This window comes from Oncorhynchus tshawytscha, linkage group LG34 (assembly GCF_018296145.1).
Source record: "Oncorhynchus tshawytscha isolate Ot180627B linkage group LG34, Otsh_v2.0, whole genome shotgun sequence".
Classification (NCBI taxonomy): domain Eukaryota; kingdom Metazoa; phylum Chordata; class Actinopteri; order Salmoniformes; family Salmonidae; genus Oncorhynchus; species Oncorhynchus tshawytscha.
The window spans coordinates 1,068,187-1,086,217 of NC_056462.1; the positions used below are offsets into that span (position 1 = coordinate 1,068,187).

The 18,031-nt window shown below is 40.4% G+C and overlaps 1 protein-coding gene across 1 annotated transcript in view; it reads left to right on the forward strand.

Annotated features, from left to right (window-relative positions):
- The first annotated feature begins 225 nt into the window (after nt 1-225).
- Nucleotides 226-18,031, forward strand: part of gucy1b1 (guanylate cyclase 1 soluble subunit beta 1) — a 33,737-nt gene continuing 15,931 nt past the window's right edge. The window contains exons 1-10 of the mRNA XM_024398384.2: nt 226-692; nt 1,090-1,163; nt 2,920-3,020; nt 3,207-3,325; nt 5,895-6,092; nt 7,407-7,637; nt 7,876-7,992; nt 8,224-8,357; nt 10,285-10,482; nt 16,014-16,251. Coding sequence (XP_024254152.2) covers nt 690-692; nt 1,090-1,163; nt 2,920-3,020; nt 3,207-3,325; nt 5,895-6,092; nt 7,407-7,637; nt 7,876-7,992; nt 8,224-8,357; nt 10,285-10,482; nt 16,014-16,251 — 1,413 coding nt within the window. The 5' untranslated portion in view covers nt 226-689. The remainder of the gene's footprint in view (nt 693-1,089; nt 1,164-2,919; nt 3,021-3,206; nt 3,326-5,894; nt 6,093-7,406; nt 7,638-7,875; nt 7,993-8,223; nt 8,358-10,284; nt 10,483-16,013; nt 16,252-18,031) is intronic.

Sequence of the window (18,031 nt, forward strand, 5' to 3'; positions counted from 1 at the left end):
TGGGAGCATTGTGAACCATTGATCGGGATTTCTGACCTGGTTACATGTACATTGAACAACACAGTAGCCTTTGGCATGTTTGTTATTTCTGTATAACTAAAAACCATTGTAAAATAGTAGGCTAAATCACGACGCAATGCGGAGTGCCTGTATACAGCACTTAGCCGTGGTATATTGGTAATATACCACAAACCCTTTAAGGTGCCTTATAGCTATTATAAACTGGTTACCAACGTAATTTGAGCAGTACAAATATTTTTTTGTCATATATATAGTAAACGGTCAGATGTACCATGGCTTTCAGCCAATCAGCATTCAGGGCTCGAACCACCCAGTTTATAATCTATTCTACCAAATATTTGTTCCTATCATTTGATTGTGGAATTTAAATAGGTTGGTTTCGTTCTGTAGTCTTTCTTTTGCAGTGGATAAATAAAACGTTTTGATGGGACTGTTTTCATAAACAACGCTGTCTTCAACGGGCAACCCTCACTTCTTCCTCAGTGGTCGGTTGCCGAGTGAGTATTTTTTTCCTTGAGCTCTCATTGGACATATTCGACGTCAATTTGGGGAATGTTTTCAGGAACGAAGACGCAACGTAACATCTGCAAACTGTGAAGGTGCGGTGATAATTTAGACATAACAGCTTACTTACGTTGATAGGGAATCGGGAAGAACTGGTCGTAAAAATGGTATGTAAACATCGACATATTAGATTCCACGGCGACATTTGATTGCCTTGGCTATTTTGATGTGTAGTGGTGTGTTTTCCGTATGAGAACGAGCTATCAGCCTATGGCTACAATATTCGTTCACCATGCTAACGTTACTTATTGTAAATTACCACTGAAATTCGTTATTCGACTGCGATTGTATCGTTCTAATAATCATGCTGCATCAATTAACGCATGATTTGCTGTTGTACAAATTAAGCATACTTTCCTTGCAATTACAATGGAATCATAACACTATCATCACTCTAAGGCATTTATTTACATACTTGTTATACTTGTTATTATACTTGTTATACAGTATTTTCAGATTTATGTTTCTCTATTCTTTCGGTATTCTGTTTTATTTCTGTTTTAGTATGGTTTTGTCAACCACGCCTTGGAACTACTTGTGTTAAGAAATTATGGCGAAGAAGTGTGGGAAGACATCAAGTAAGTTTAAAGATTTATTTTGTATTTGTGAATGACACAGGAAATTTGCATATCATAATTCAAAGCAGAAAATGAGAATAAAAACTCAATGTGGCCATGTTGCAAAAGCAAAACAAAGAATTAGCAGATATGGTCATTACATAGATATGTTATTAACGCTTCACATTAAGTTGCTCCTATAACTGTAGTAACACACATGACACAGAACACATTGATTGTGTATTGTGGATATGTGGTAGGAGAGTGGTGGCCTGAGGTGCAGACACTTAATGTGTTGTGAAAAGTGTTATGAAATGTAATGTCATGTAATATTTTAAATTGTATATAACTGCCTTATATTTTGCTTAATGAATACAAAAGTACAACAAGCAAATTACACTACTGCCTATGTAATTACCATGTGATAACAATTGCTGTTACTTTACATTGTTATTACACTTTCATTTTGTTTACTACATTGTCTTGACCACAACCGTATATAACCTACTAATATGACAGAAAAATATGTCCTAAAATTATGTCCATTAACCATATTATAGTTTTGAAATGAATAATCTCCCCCTATTGCTAAACAGAGTGGATAACGAATGGCCATGTCAAGATATTCCACTGATGATACATGACCAGCAGATATAGTGGTAGTTGGCCAATCTGTAACTTAAAACATGTGACCATAAATCACCAGCAAACATAAAAGAAAACAATATATAATTAATCAATTCATTCTTAAATTACATCACCCTTATGCGAAGGCGAGCCATATTTTTACTCCATCATTCATTTTCATTAGCCTTATAATAGTGGTGATAATGAGAGGTTGTGAATGTTGTTGCATGATGATAACAATCCCCTCTTTTCAAAGTGCTCAAATATTTGGCAAGATCCACATTTATTTTTCTTCCTCAGTCTTCGCTTTCCAGGACCCAGACTTTCATCCCATCCTATAAGAACAGATGCACAGCTGCCTCTCCAAAAAACGTGTTTTGAGGAATCTCCCAAGAAATAATGCAGCACAATGTTATCTTAATGTTATCTCAACCTTATCTTGGCCGACGTTATTCAACATTATTACATGTCTAATTATTCAAGCTATGTTATACTTTCAGATCTTGCAGCTCAGGGCAATTGAAAAATGAAATCTTATTTTCACTACATTTTTACATTGCTTGGTGTGTTTGTTCAGCTGATTACATGCTTAGAAAAAGGGGTTGCTAGCCAGCACAGCAAATCAGTATTGTTTTCTCAGATCAACTCAGTAATCAGGTCAAATAGACCTCATTAGGATATATAACAGTCTTATTTATTAGCATGCCAAATACATTTTCTCATTGTAACTTCTAAATATAGATAATCCTACAATGCAGTTAATGCTCAAAGGTAGTTTAATGGTACTGCAACATTCATGAAGGTGTCATGACTGGTTTCATAATGGTGTTATGAATGGCTTATGTATACCCCCCTACAGTAAAGTGTTACTGATTGTTTTTGTTTGGACCCAATAAGTATAGGTATCACTTTACTGAAGGCCCTTTATGTATGCATTCATTAAGCCTTTATAACAACTATATAAGACGCTATACTGTCAGTCACAGGCAGAAACAACAGCATTCAATGTTATGAAGCTAGTTTGAATGGATACTATAGAGGACAACAAATATGTTGTCATGTGCTCTTGGCAACAGCCTCTTTATTACATAGGTAATAATCACATTAATATGATATCTAATAATTCTATTTTCTTCTTACTTGTTATCAGGAGGGAGGCGCAACTCGATGTAGAGGGTCAGTTCCTTGTCAGAATCATATATGAAGATGCCAAAACATACGACCTTGTTGCTGCTGCAAGCAAAGTTCTCAGTACGTTTGTTTAAAATAATGTTTTGAGATACAAGATATATTATTTGAACCAGTTTATTCATAACATAATTGCAACTAATTTAAAATATGGTACCCTTTATAAAGGATAACTTATTGTAAAGTGTTACTAATGGGACTGAGATGGTGTATGCAACAAGTGGATACATTTTTTTTTTTATCTTGCAGAGATTGATGCAGGGTGTATCCTACAGATGTTTGGGAAGATGTTTTTTGAGTTTTGCCAAGAATCAGGGTATGACACCATCCTGCGTGTTTTAGGCTCCAATGTCCGTGAATTCTTGCAGGTAAGCACTCCAGTTCCCTTCATAATATTTCTTCAGTTAACAGAAACTAATGTAAAACAATGTACTCTTCAATGTCATGAATGCTTCAACGTAAGTTAAATATGACCTGTATTTTAATTGTACAGTGCCCAAAAAATTATGTGACCGCTCTCTCATCTTTGGATTTGGGGGAGGTGACCTTGTAATTCAAATGTATTTATTTATTTTATTTAACTTTAATTTAACTAGGCAAGTCAGTTAAGAACACATTGTTATTTACAATGACGGGCAAAAGACCTGCTGCGGGGACTGGGGCTTGGGATAAATATATATATAAAAATAGGACAAAACACACATCACAACAAGAGAGACAACACAACACGACATAGAGAGAGACTTAAGACAACAACATAACAAGGAAGCAACACATAACAACACAGCATGGTAGCAACACAACATAACAACAACATGGTAGCAACACAACATGGTAGCAGCACAAAACATTATTGAGCACAGACACAGCACAAAGGGCAAGAAGGTAGAGACAAAAATACATCACACAAAGCAGTCACAACTGTCAGTAAGAGTGTCCATGATTGAGTCCTTGAATGAAGAGATTGAGATAAAACTGTCCAGTTTGACTGTTTGTTGCAGCTTGTTCCAGTCGCTAGCTGCAGAGAACTGAAAAGAGGAGCGACCCAGGGATGTGTGTGCTTTGGGGAAATTTAAAATAATTTGACTGGCAGAATGTGTGTTATATGTGGAGGATGAGGGCTGCAGTAGATATCTCAGATAGGGGGGAGTGAGGCCTAAGAGGGTTTTGTAAATAATCATCAACCAGTGGGTCTTGTGACGGGTATACAGAAATGACCAGTTTACAGAGGAATATAGAGTGCAGTGATGTGTCCTATAAGGAGCATTGGTGGCAAATCTGATGGCTGAATGGTAAAGAACATCTAGCCGCTCGAGAGCACCCTTACCTGCCCTTACCCTTACCCGATCTATGAATTATGTCTCTGTAATCTGGCATGGGTAGGATGGTCATCTGAATCAGGGTTAGTTTGGCAGCTGGGGTGAAAGAGGAGCGATTACGATAGAGGAAACCAAGTCTAGATTTAACTTTATCCTGCAGCTTTGATATGTGCTGAGAGAAGGACAGTGCACCGTATAGCCATACTCCCAAGTACTTGTATGAGGTGACTACCTCAAGCTCTAAACCCTCAGAGGTAGTAATAACAGTTGTGGGAAGAAGGGCATTCTTCTTACCAAACCACATGACCTTTGTTTTGGAGGTGTTCAGAACAAGGTTACATTCTTGAGGTGGAGTAACTCTGCAAGATCACGGTCGAACCAGGGGCTGAACCTGTTTTTAATTCTCATTTTCTTTATGGGGGGGGGTGTTTGTGAACAACACCTTTGAAAATATCAAAAAAGAAGGTCCAAGCGTCTTCGACAGAAATCAAGCTCATTCTATACCATTTTACAGAGGCCTGTTCATGAAGGAAGGCTTGCTCATTAAAGTTTTTTAGCAAGCGTCTAATGACAAATCAGGACAGGTCATTTCACTGAGCAGCCATTACGAACACAGGCTGTAAAACAGTGATCACTATGGTCATTACAGAAAACACCAGACTGGCTTCTAAACAGCTTTTACCCCCAAGCCATAAGACTCCTGAACATCTAGTCAAATGGCTACCCAGACTGTTTGCATTGCCCCCCCTCTCCACACCACTGCCACTCTCTGTTGTCATCTATGCATAGTCACTTTAATAACTCTACCTACATGTACATACTACCTCAACTAACCAGTGCCCCCGCACATTGACTCTGTCCTGGCACCCCCCTGTAAATATATATATAGTTTTTTTACTGCTGCTCTTTAATTACTTGTTACTTTTATATTTTATTCTTATCCATATTTTTGAAACTGCACTGTTGGTTAGGGGCTCGTAAGTAAGCATTTCACTGTAAGGTGTTGTGTTCGGCGCATGTGACTAATACAATTTGATTTGATATCTATCACGTTTATTTGTGAAGATAATATCGAGGAGAGTAGCCTTTTCTGGGTGTTTGGAGTCATACCTTGTTGGATTGGTCATAATCTGAGAAATATTTAGGGAATCCCATTGCTTTAGGACCTGGTCAGGTGGTTTAAGCATATCCCAGTTTAGGTCACCTAGCAGGACAAATTCAGATTTAGGGGCTAGGAGAGAGCTTAGGGCAGGTAGGGTACAGGCCAGTGCTGATGGAGGACGATGGCACCCAGTAACAGTCAAAAAATAGCTATTTGAAAGTTTAATGCTTAGATTTGCCAAGACCGAACGCTCTGTTTACAAACACAAAAAGTAGGGCTTTGCTTTGGGTTGAAACTGAGATAAAGGAGTGAGGACTGGAGTTATGCAACCTTATTTTAAAGGAACTTTTCCTGCTTCCAGATCTGTTTATGCTGTGTAGCCAACTCCTATGGTGTTTGGCATGACAATGACCACATGAGTTGGCTATACAGCACAAACCGATATGGGACCAGTCTAAGTGGAATCTTAATGGAGAGAAACTCCCCTTTCAATCATTTATGCAACCCCCCATACAGAATCTGGATGCCCTCCACGACCACCTAGGTACCATCTACCCTGGGATGAGGGCTCCGTCCTTCCGCTGCACGGATGCGGAGAAGGGCAACAATCTGATTCTGCACTACTACTCGGAGAGGGAGGGGCTCCAGGACATCGTGATCGGCATCATCAAGACGGTGGCCCAACAGATCCACGGCACCGAAATAGAAATGAAGGTATGCTGTTTTAAAGAAAATAAATATCTTATTACTTAAAGGGATAGTTCAGGATTTTGGCAATGAGGCCCTTTATCTACTTCCCCAGAATCAGATTAACTCGTGAATACCATTTCTATGTCTCTGTGTTCAGTATGAATGAAGTTAAGAGGTAGTTCTGCGAGCCAATGCTAACTACACCTAGACCTAACTCTGGCACTGTTTTTTTGGGTGCCTTGGTAGCTATTCGGATTCTTGGGGATCTTGCCTATAGTCCATAAATGGGACAGTGGTCGGCTATTAAAATTCAGGAGTTGTTTGGGTCTTAGCAACTGCTAGGTGTTTGTCACCCACAGTGGGCATTTGTTGAGATGCTGGTGGGTCTCTGTTGACTTGGGTCAGACATAATGCAATTAACAAATAGCTAGTAGTTATAGTGTACGATAGTGTATTTTAAAGTGTCTAACCATTATTGGACTGATATGTGTGATGACAGTTTTACGGCTAGGAGTATGTGAATAAGTTATTGATATCTGTCATTCTAATTTTCATGCTAGGGATGTGTGAATAAGTTATGCACATTCTTAATAGCAAAGTTGTCCATGCAGCAAACACTAGGTGGAATTAGTACGACTTGGATAGTCCTTTCAAAAATCTTGTCTCTGAGCACTTATGATACCTCCTCATTTTCAGAGAAAGCCAACTCTACTATCAAACCTAATCATAACGCAGAGATAGAGATGTCAGTATGTATTTTTTCTCTTCCAGGCTCAGTGTAAAATTAAATGGGGGAGCTGAATTGACAGACCCTCCAAATGTGACACCAGCTTTTCTGGAAACGTTATCCGCCGTTGCCACGGCAACCGTGTGCGTCAGAGTCAAGCCATTGACGTCAGTGTATAGACTTAAAAGGACTTGTTGTGGCCAGGCAGTAAACCTCACCAGAACATCACTGTGTTTAAAACCATCACACCAAACCTTAGATATTCATATAAAGACATACAGTATTTCGATGCCTATGCGTTTACCAACCAACCACCGGTATCTCTTACATTATCTCTTGCCATAATGGGTGGACTGGTGGCCATTTTGAGTGTCCCCATAAAGTAAAGCACTATATAAACACAGAGTGCATGCTCCTGTGTTTATATCCTGCTTTACTTTATGGGGACACTCAAAATGGCCACCAGTCCACCCATTATGGCAAGAGATAATGTAAGAGATACCGGTGGGTGGTTGGTAAACGCATAGGCATCGAAATACTGTAGCATGCACTCATTCTAATTTTATGGTTGTACCTTCCTCCCTTTATGAAATCCATTCTTCCTTCTCCAGGTGATCCAGCACAAGAGTGAGGAGTGTGACCACATTAAGTTCCTGATTGAGGAGAAGGACTCGGAGGAGGAGGCCTTCTATGAGGATCTGGACGGCTTCGAGGAGAATGGCACGCAGGAGACCCGGATCAGCCCCTACACCTTCTGCAAGGCCTTCCCCTTCCACCTCATGTTCGACAGGGACCTGATGCTCACTCAGTGCGGCAATGCCATCTTCCGTGTGCTGCCGCAGGTTTATGTCTATTTAGTTATAGGACGTTATGAGATTTTATGTGTGTAAGTAACTACTCTTATACTGCATTATGACTACATTATAACTCAGTATGAGTGTGTTTATAATGCATTGCAGATATGGGCTTCACAGGTAGCCTGCAATTATAATGCATTATGATGTGGTTGTAATATATTGTAAGACTTGTCATTAGCATGTATGATCCACTTATGAAGTGTTTTGCTGGTGTATTCCTTAGCTCCAGCCGGGCATCTGTAACCTGCCCTCCGTGTTCTCTCTGGTGCGTCCACACATAGACTTCAGCTTCCAAGGCATGCTCTCCCACATCAACACTGTCTTCGTTCTGCGAAGCAAGGTACGCCAAGAATACTCACTAATTAAACATTTAGCCTTTTTAATTTAACGTTAAAATTACATCAGAAAAATAATAATAAAAAATATAATAGAAAAACTGGATAGAAAGCTGCATTTATATTTTCTGTGTCCTGGCTGCTTGTGTGTTTGTCTGTGCTTGCATGTGCATGCATACATACATGTGCGTGTGATTCTGTCTGTTTGTGTGTGCATGTGTATTACGTCCTTCCAGGAGGGCCTCTTGAACGTGGAGACTTCAGAGAACGAGGACGAGCTGACTGGTGCTGAGATCAGCTGCCTGAGGCTGAAGGGACAGATGATCTACCTGCCCGAGGCGGAGAACATCCTCTTCCTCTGTTCTCCCAGGTTCTGCCGCTGTGGAATTAGAAAACTATGTGCTGTCCGAAGGTTGTGTCCCAATCACAAATGGCACCCTTTTCCTTACATAGTGCACGGAAAGCTTAAAGATCATGTCGGTTTTCTGAGAGTGCGAGACGTCATTGGTTCCAGATCGTTTGTCTGTTTCAGTCTGTCTCTGCCTTCCTGCTGCTGTGGCGTTAGACAAAGACAATGTGCTGTTCTAGGTTGCGTCCCAAATGGGCACATGGAGCTCTGGTCAAAAGTAGTGCACTATGTAGGGAATAGGGTGCCATTTGGGATTTAGTCTTAGCCTTCGGGTGGATGGCTGTGCTGGATGGATGCCGTGGGGTGGATGTCTCTTGGTTGGTGTGTGAAACCTAATTGGATTCAAAACCACAGCTACTGTAGTGCAGCAGGTGGTCTGGCCTTAGAGGGCCAATCTACAGTTGAAACAATAACAAAGTGACACCCCGCCTTTGTTTTGGTAAAAAGCTGAGGGATGGGTCTGGAAAAATTGAACTACTCTCAGATTCATAGACAGAGCTATGGATGCAATGACTGACCAACCATTAAAGTAAAACAAGGTTCTATTTGGGTTCTGACAGGGTGTCACAGCTGAACTAAGCTCATTAGGAATGTATAAGTGATATTCTTCAAGAATCAATGAGTGTATATCATTAATTGGATGTAGATTGTCCCTTTTATACAGATTGACCCTTTTATAAAATCTTTGGTAACACTTTACTTAAAGCATCCATTTATATATTGTTTTATAACAAGGTTTATAATATGTCTCAAACAAGCTGTTACTGTATTTAGTCCACATTATTATGAGCATCTTATAAGACAGGCTAATGAAGTCTAACAATGCAGTACATTTAGTTTTAAAAAAACACATTTTCTGGTTGAAAACGGCCTGTTGGTGATAGTCATATACACCATTTCTAGTCCCAGAAGTGACTAAAAAGTGTAAATAGGATAACTTAAGTAATAAAGTCAGTATTTTCCCCCCCAAAATGTCAGAGGGTTGGGTTTGATTTTAAGTTATGCCCACAAACTGACCATGTTGGATATCTCTATGGGGCTAGTTACGGACTGTCAATAAATTACATCATTTATATGGGACAATATGTTGACATTTCAATAGTTCCACATTTTAGTGATGTAAAAACCTCAAACCAACTATAAATTGTACAAATTCATGTAAAATATTGAAAGCATTTAATAAGAAACCTAAAAGGTATAACATGAAAATATTGTCCCATGCCAACCAGAAGCATTGGTTGGCATGGGTTAGATGTCCTTTCAAATCAATGAAGGGAAATGAACAAGTTCACACAGATAATTGGAACACACACCATGTACCTGGTAAAACCTTATTTCTATCAAGTGATCATCTAGAGAAAGTAGTGTCCCTGCATGGTGCCAGCAGGTGGTGAAACAACATTGGTGTTGTCGTTTACAGAAGGAAAGACACTTTTTCACCAGTGACTATCAGTTTGGCCCTGTTCAGTCAGTCTTGCAGTTCATAACAGCTGAATATTATGTCTAGATCAGAGAGCGTGGCATCTAGAGTGCATTGTGTCTGTTCGACCTTTCATTAAAATGTGTTTGATTGAAGTTTATTGCAAGTGATTATGATGAGAGAATTGAGCTCTTGATACTGGACAAAGGGATAGAAAAATATAGTAACTTGCTCTCCTGCGTTCATAAGAGGACAAGCCTTTAGGATGTGTCTTTATGTATAACATTCTCAATTGACCCAAATTACTTATTTAGTCATTATAAGATGATAGTTATTATAAGTGGGGTAACATGCTAATCATAATGCATTATATGTTGTGCCCTGCTGATCACGGCCCCTGTTGAGTTGTGTTCAGCCACTGTTTAGTGTTCGGCCTCTGATGATGCGTCACCAACATTGTGTGTTCAGTGTGATGAACCTGGATGACCTGACGCGGAGAGGCCTGTACCTGAGCGACATCCCGTTGCACGATGCCACACGTGACCTGGTTCTGCTGGGAGAACAGTTCCGTGAGGAGTACAAGCTGACCCAGGAACTGGAGATCCTGACTGACCGTCTGCAGCACACCCTCCGGGCCCTGGAGGATGAGAAGAAGAAGACGGACAGGTTCGTAGACTCCCGACCCATCGCCTTCACCCTCATAGTTTGATAGAATCCTTCACCCATTTCCATTTTTTTATGTAAAGGGATGGTTCATTCCAAATAGAATTTCAGCTGTGTTGAAGTCTTTGGTGTAGCGGTCTAAACTCCCGACTCCGACCACATACTCATTTTACATGAGAGATTCTTCAAATTACCCACCCTTTGCCTTGATGACAGCTTTGCACAGTCTTGGCATTCTCTCAACCAGTGTTATTTTATAGTTTTGATGTCTTTACTATTATGCTACAATGTAGAACATAGTAAAAATAAAGAAAAACCCTGGAATGAGTAGGTGTGTCCAAACTTTTGACTGGTACTGTATGTCAAATCCAAAGTCCAATTTTATTAACCATTTAGGTAAAAAAAAAATTGGTCAAGTACCCTCATTAAAACTGGATCCATGAAATTCTAATCTGACACCAACAGAACCCGGACATATTTTTTATTTTTTAAATTCCCGATCCAATACGGATCAGAGGTGGACCAGATCCGACCCAAAATATGTCCGAAATGAGGGAGAATCTGATCCAAATTGGTTAATGTCGGTATCAAACCCAAATGGATCCAAAAGAGAAAAAAATGCAGCTTTATTGATGTGCAAGCTAGTAGAATTGTTTTGACTTGTGTGGCGGGCAGTGAACGTTAATGTATATCATGCGCTATAGGAGCGTCTCTCTCCAGAATGCGCTTTCTGTCTCCTGCTAGTTTGTGCACATTCATTGTTTCATTGTGTGAATTGTTTGCCCTTTGTTTGTTCATGTTTATTTTGCTTGAGCACTCATAGAAGTACCTGGCCTGATGTGCACAAGTGTAGGCCTATAAAAGTGTGCATTTGAGAATATCTGATATTATTTTTTTTCATCACCTCACACAGTCAACAGAGTGTTTTACATCCATTGCGAATGACAATAGTTCATCACTGTATTTGTAACATCTTTCCAAAATCTTCCTGATAAGCCTAAGTAACCACTGCACCTCGGTGGGCTATAGCAACATTTCGCTGTGTCTGTTCTGAGCTCCTTGGCATGGGAAACAGTGAGCGCCCAGTTGAAACAATGTTGCAAGTTTACAATAGGGAGAGCTCAAACCAGACCGAGAGAAGCAGACAGGCGGAGCATTAAGAGATTAATGCTATTGACTGAACCAACTGCCATGTGTAGCAAATGTTATTTATAGAGGATATTTATTTTCCTCAGGATACTTTTTTCTTCAAATATAATTGAGGAATTTTCAGGCAGATCCGAGCTCAGTAGCCACCTAGCTTGATCCAATCCGGCTTCCAAGGGTCAACTACTGAATTTTGGACCTGACATGTTTGCATACCAGATCGGATCTCAGGTTATCGGGTTCGTGTATATCGGTGAAGACCTCTATGTCAAACCACAAACAAATGTCATATTTGTACCTACTAGGCTACTTCTCCGCAGTGGACGTTCTGTCTGGTAGTTCCCCCTTTGTATGATTTGCCTCTGTCTACTCGGTGGCTCAACAACCTTTCACTGTAACCCAAACACAGCTTCCTCGGTGGCAGCTGTTTACAAAGGGCCCATATATTATTGTTCACCCATCCCCCACACCACTATTTCTCCCAGAGAGAGAGAGAGAATGCCTCCAGCAGCTTTGACTGCGATTTAAAGTGCTTTGTGAGGGGGGTGAAAGGTCAAAAGAACAGAGGTCAGGAACGTCGACCACAGTCAGACAGACAACCGCGCGTCCGTACAGTAAACACTGGCAGCTGTTTGTGCTAGCGAACCGAACCGTACTTAAAGTTCCCTTGGTTGGAGTGAGGTTTCGCACAGACGCACGTGCACATTGACAAACACACCTACGGTCACGGCCTCTAACGCACATATACACATGTGCTTACACACACACACACACACACACACACACACACACACACACACACACACACACACACACACACACACACACACACACACAGCTTTATTTTAGTGACATTTCTGTAGTTTTTGTAGAGTAAGAATTTTGACCATTCAAAATCCTATTTTCCCTAACCATAACCTTAAAACTAACCCTAACCCTTAGCCTAAACCTAACCTTAACTCCCCCCAAAAAACGACCACTAAACATTAACCATGACCTTAACCCCTAAACCATACACCTAACCCTTAAGCTTAACTATACTGTACAAACACACACATACACACACTGTTAAGCCTGCTCTAGATGTAGGTCCGGACTATGGCATTTGGGGTCTGGGGTCCACCTCCCAAGAGAAAATGTTGCAGTCTTAAAGCGAATTTCCTGCAATTCTATACTTTTTGCCATGGGGCATTGAAAATAATTGCTGTTTTATAGTTAATCTCATGCTTTTGTTCACATTTTGCCATGAGGCTCAGAGAACATTTAGCAATTTTCAAGCTAATGTCCTGTTATTCTACACATTTTGCTATCATATGCTTTCTGGAGGTCGGGGGTACGTGCCCTGCGTGCGAGTTCGGTAATCCGGCCCTGTGTAGCACCCTATCTTCTTATTGGGAAATGCTTTCTCGCTTGGCCGTGGTGGGGTTTCATTAATATTCTTCATGTAGTTCTGAGGTCTGAGTATGCCTCAGGAGAGGACTCAGGTCCACTACGTTTGATTGGAATTCAAAGCTCTCTCATTTTGGTAGACTGTATTGTAATGTACACTGATTGCTTTCTCAAAGCACATTTTAGAGGTATGCAATTGGGTGGTGATGAAAGTATAAGACGTGTAATTTGGCCTTTGAAATATGTTGCAAACAATGTCTTATTAGACTACTGTATATAATAGAAAGACGATTTAAGACGATTTGTCTAGGTAAAATAAAAATAAAAACGACTTAACTAAAAGCTAGAAAAAATCTAAAATGATGGAAGGAGATTTTGCAGATTTTGACAGCATTAGAAAGATATCAGATATAGCAAAACATGATAGATTAATACATTTCCCCCTCAACTTTTCATGGCACGGCACAGCAGTGGGTCAGCAACTTGGTGAAGACCGAATGTGGCTCCAGGGCTAAGTTAGTTTGACACCCCTGCTTCAGACATATCCCTGGGTTGCGTTACTTTTTTTGTGGTGTTTCAGAGAATACTTTTAGAGTGCCAGTGTAGAGAGGTATTTGTATGCACCATGTGCCCTGCCATGCTGATACATCATTTATGACATTTCCCATTGGTAGACACAGATGGTAATGCTTTAGTCAGTTACCATGGCTACCACACCCTGCCTGTTCGAGACCAGCTTGTGTAAAGACTTGAGGTTACTTGAGTGAAAAGGGTGAGGTTACCAAAGGGTGTATGAGGTGATGTGTAATGGGAGACCATTAAAACATCGATGGGGTACTCATAACCTGTATATTATATACAATTATGCAGTATATTTATGTTTTTCATATACATACTGTTTATTTAATTTGTTAATTAATTAGTTACTTCATTATAAACATTTACAGACCTAAACCAAGAGAATATATACAATATACAATTGTTTATATTTTCTTGCTCAACTACCAATGACCTAAAACACAATACAAGAAGCCAAAGACAGTTCTCTTGTCATTTAAAAGCATATTAATATACACTGAGTGTACAAACATTAAGAACACCTTCCTATTATTGATTTGCACCACCCCCTTTTGCACACTGAACAACCTTCAATCAAATCAAATTGTATTGTATTGGTGCAGTAATATCTAACAATACACAACAAAACACACATATCTAAAAGTAAAAGAATGGAATTAATAAATATAGAAATATTACGACAAGCAATGTCAGAGTACAGAGTACAGAGTGTGTGTGTGTGTGTGTGTGTGTGTGTGTGTGTGTGTGTGTGTGTGTGTGTGTGTGTGTGTGTGTGTGTGTGTGTGTGTGTGTGTGTGTGTGTGTGTGTGTGTGTGTGTGTGTGTGTGTGAGATGGGATGTATAGACATTATGGACAGTATATGGATACAATATGTAGTAGGATGGATAGGATTTGTAGTATATCTGAAAAATAAAATCTGGACCCTCTCTTTCTAAAATTATCCGCCGAAATTGTTGCAACCCTTATTACTAGCCTGTTCAACCTCTCTTTCATATCGTCTGAGATCCCCAAAGATTGGAAAGCTGCTATGGTCATCCCCCTCTTCACAGGGGGAGACACTAGACCCAAACTGTTATAGACCTATATTCATCCTGCCCTGCCTTCCTAAAATCTTTGAAAACCAAGTTAACAAACAGATGTCTAGATCTCTGTCTACGTGGATGGGGACGTGCACCTTCTGCTGTCTCCTGAAGTCCACAATCAGCTCCTTTATTTTGTTGACATTGAAGGAGAGGTTATTTTCCTGGCACCGCTCTGCCAGGGCCCTCACCTCCTCCCTGTAGAGTGTCTCATCGTTGTTGGTAATCAGGCCTACCACTATTGTGTTGCCTACAAACTTGATGATTGAGTTGGAGGCGTACGTGGCCACTCAGTCTTGGGTGAACAGGGAGTACAGGAGGGGGCTGAGCACACACCATTGTGGGGCCCCGATGTTGAGGATCAGCGTAGTGGAGGTGTTGTTGCCTACCTTCACCACCTGGGAGCAGTACATCAGGAAGTCCAGGACCCAGTAGCACAGGACAAGGTTCAGACCCAGGACCCCTAGCTTAATGATGAGCTTGGAGTGTACTATGGCATTGAAGGCTGAGCTATAGTCAATGAACAGCATTCTTACATAGCTATTCCTCTTGTCCAGATGTGATAGAGCAGTGTGCAGCGTGATGGCGATTGCATCATCCTTGGATTTATTGGGGCGGTATGCAAATTGCAGTGGGTCTAGGGTGTCGGGTAGGGTGGAGGTGACATGATCCTTAACTAGGCTCTCATTGAAGCAAGTGGGGACAACAGACTGGGATAGGGAGAGATTGAATATGTCAGCAAACACTACAGCCAGCTGGTATGTACATGTTGACTCCAATGCTTCCCATAGCGGTGTCAAGTTGGCTGGATGTCCTTGGGTGGTGGACCATTCTTGATACACACAGGAAACTGTTGAGCGTGAACAACCCAGTAGCGTTACTGTTCTTGACACAAACCGGTGCGCCTACCATACCCCGTTCAAAGGCACTCTTTTGTCTTTCCCATTCTGAATGTCACAAATACAAGAATCATTCTGGAATCTGTATCCTCCCCTTCATCTACACTGATTGAAGTGGATTTAACAGGTGACATCAATAAGGGATCATAGCTTTCACCTGGATTCACCTGGTCAGTCTATGTCATGGAAATGCAGGTGCTCATAATGTTTTTTACACTCAGTGTATATGCAATTTAGCAGACACTTTTATCCAAGCGACGTACAGTCGTGTATACATGTACCTATGGGAGCCCCCTTGAATCGAACCCACAATCCTGGCATTGCAAGCACCATACTCTACCAACTGAGCCATACAGGACCACAATCAGTATTACAGGGGATTTTGGGGGAATAAGATAGATAATAATCTATACGAGATGTTTTCTTTTCACTTTTCTTTAGATTGCTCTACTCAGTCCTGCCACCATCGGTGGCCAATGAGTTGCGCCACAAGCGTCCAGTCCCTGCCAAACGCTACGACAATGTGACCATCCTCTTCAGCGGCATTGTGGGATTCAACGCCTTCTGCAGCAAACACGCATCAGCTGAGGGTGCCATCAAGATAGTCAACCTGCTCAACGACGTCTACACCCGATTTGACATCCTGACCGACTCGAGGAAGAACCCCTACGTGTACAAGGTTTGAAGGGATATTTTCTTATTTTTATTTACAGATAAAATTGAAACATTGACACATTGAATGTGCAACAGTCAGATGCATTGCACCATTATCACACCTTATACCGTGGCATTGTTAGTTGAATACTCCTTTCTGATTGGCTTGAAGGGCATTCTAGAGCATTATTTCCCTATAACGCACAATATATTTGCACGGTATAATTCAATGGCTATAGTTGAATTCGATTTTCATAATAGCAAGCTAGGACTGATGGTTTGGTTAGCTAAACTAGCAACTATGTTTGGTTACCCTGGCAACTAGTGTAGCTATCTGGTAAGCTTGCTAGCTACTTCAGTGGATGTTGAACACATTTCTACCACCAACTGAACACATTTCTAGACATAATCAACTCGTGGCTCTATGCATTCTCTGGATAATATTGTGGAAGGTCCGTGGAAAGTCAGTGGAAGGTCAGTCCATAGAACGCATAGCCCCTCGTTGTTTATCCTTTACTTAGCTTAGGCTAATTTTGTCACTAGGTGCTAGACCTTTCGCTACCCTCACATAAATGAATTGGACAACACACTACTGAAAGCCAACAGGTATAAGACATTATGAGGACTTATAACATGCTTATGTAAAACATTTATAAAGCATTATACCAATTGGCTTTATGTAAAACACATCTTCTGATATGTACCGCACATAAAAATCTTGTGACCCTCTACTCTAAGCCCTGACTAAGCCGGAGGGGGGGGTGAAACATTGCATTTTGCAGTACTTCTATTAACCAATAGCAACACTTTGAATAACAGATTCACTACATGGAACAACAGATAGTCCCACAAAAAAGCAAAAGGAAGTTTGTTCTGAAGTGTCTGTCCTATATTTGAAAGATCAGGAAATTATATAAAATAAATGACATGTATTTATCCCCTTATTTTAGGCACTAAACTGTCTCCATATACAGTGAGCACCATAATTCATTGGACAGTGACCATTTTTTTGTTATTTTGGTTCTGTTCTCTAGCAGTTTGAGTTTGAAAGGATACAATGAGGGTGAAGTGCTGACTGTCCACTTTAATTTGAGGGTATTTTCATACATATCGGATGAACCGTTTAGAAATTATATAAACTTTTGTCCACAGTCCCCCCCATTTTCGGGCATCAAAAAACATTGGACAGTAACATAATGTAGAATGAAGTAATCATTGTTAATATTTGTCGCATATCCTTTGCATGCAATGACTGCTTGAAGTCTGCGAAAAAATGGTAACTGTCCGATTAATTATGGTGCTCACTGTATACTTCCATAATTTGTTTCAATGGGTACCGGGGACCTTCAGATGAGTCTTGCGTCCTAGAGAACAACATCGTGTTCGTGAGAGTCTCAGCATTCATATTAGTGTGTAGCCCAAACCATTCTAATGCTACATATGTTTTCGTGAGAATACTGATTTTTGGGATGTCTCATGGTCTTACAAACACCGTCTAGCTCTTCCACCTTTCACCGCAGATGCAGAAGAGTGATATTAGCGGATGCAGTGGATTGAGGCGCAGCCCATGCAAAAAACAGGATTTTGATGGAGATTGTTTTAATTGTTAATGTTAATTGATGTTAATTCAATTTCCATGGCGGCGTGGAAATTGTAGGCTAAGGGTTAAATTACTTTTAGATACTAATCAGTGCAATCAATGTACAGTATAAGGCTGTATGAAAAATAGAATGTTCTATAAACATTTAGATTAAAGATATGCTTTCATTATGTAAATCAAGTCCATTTTAAGCTTCAGTTTATGT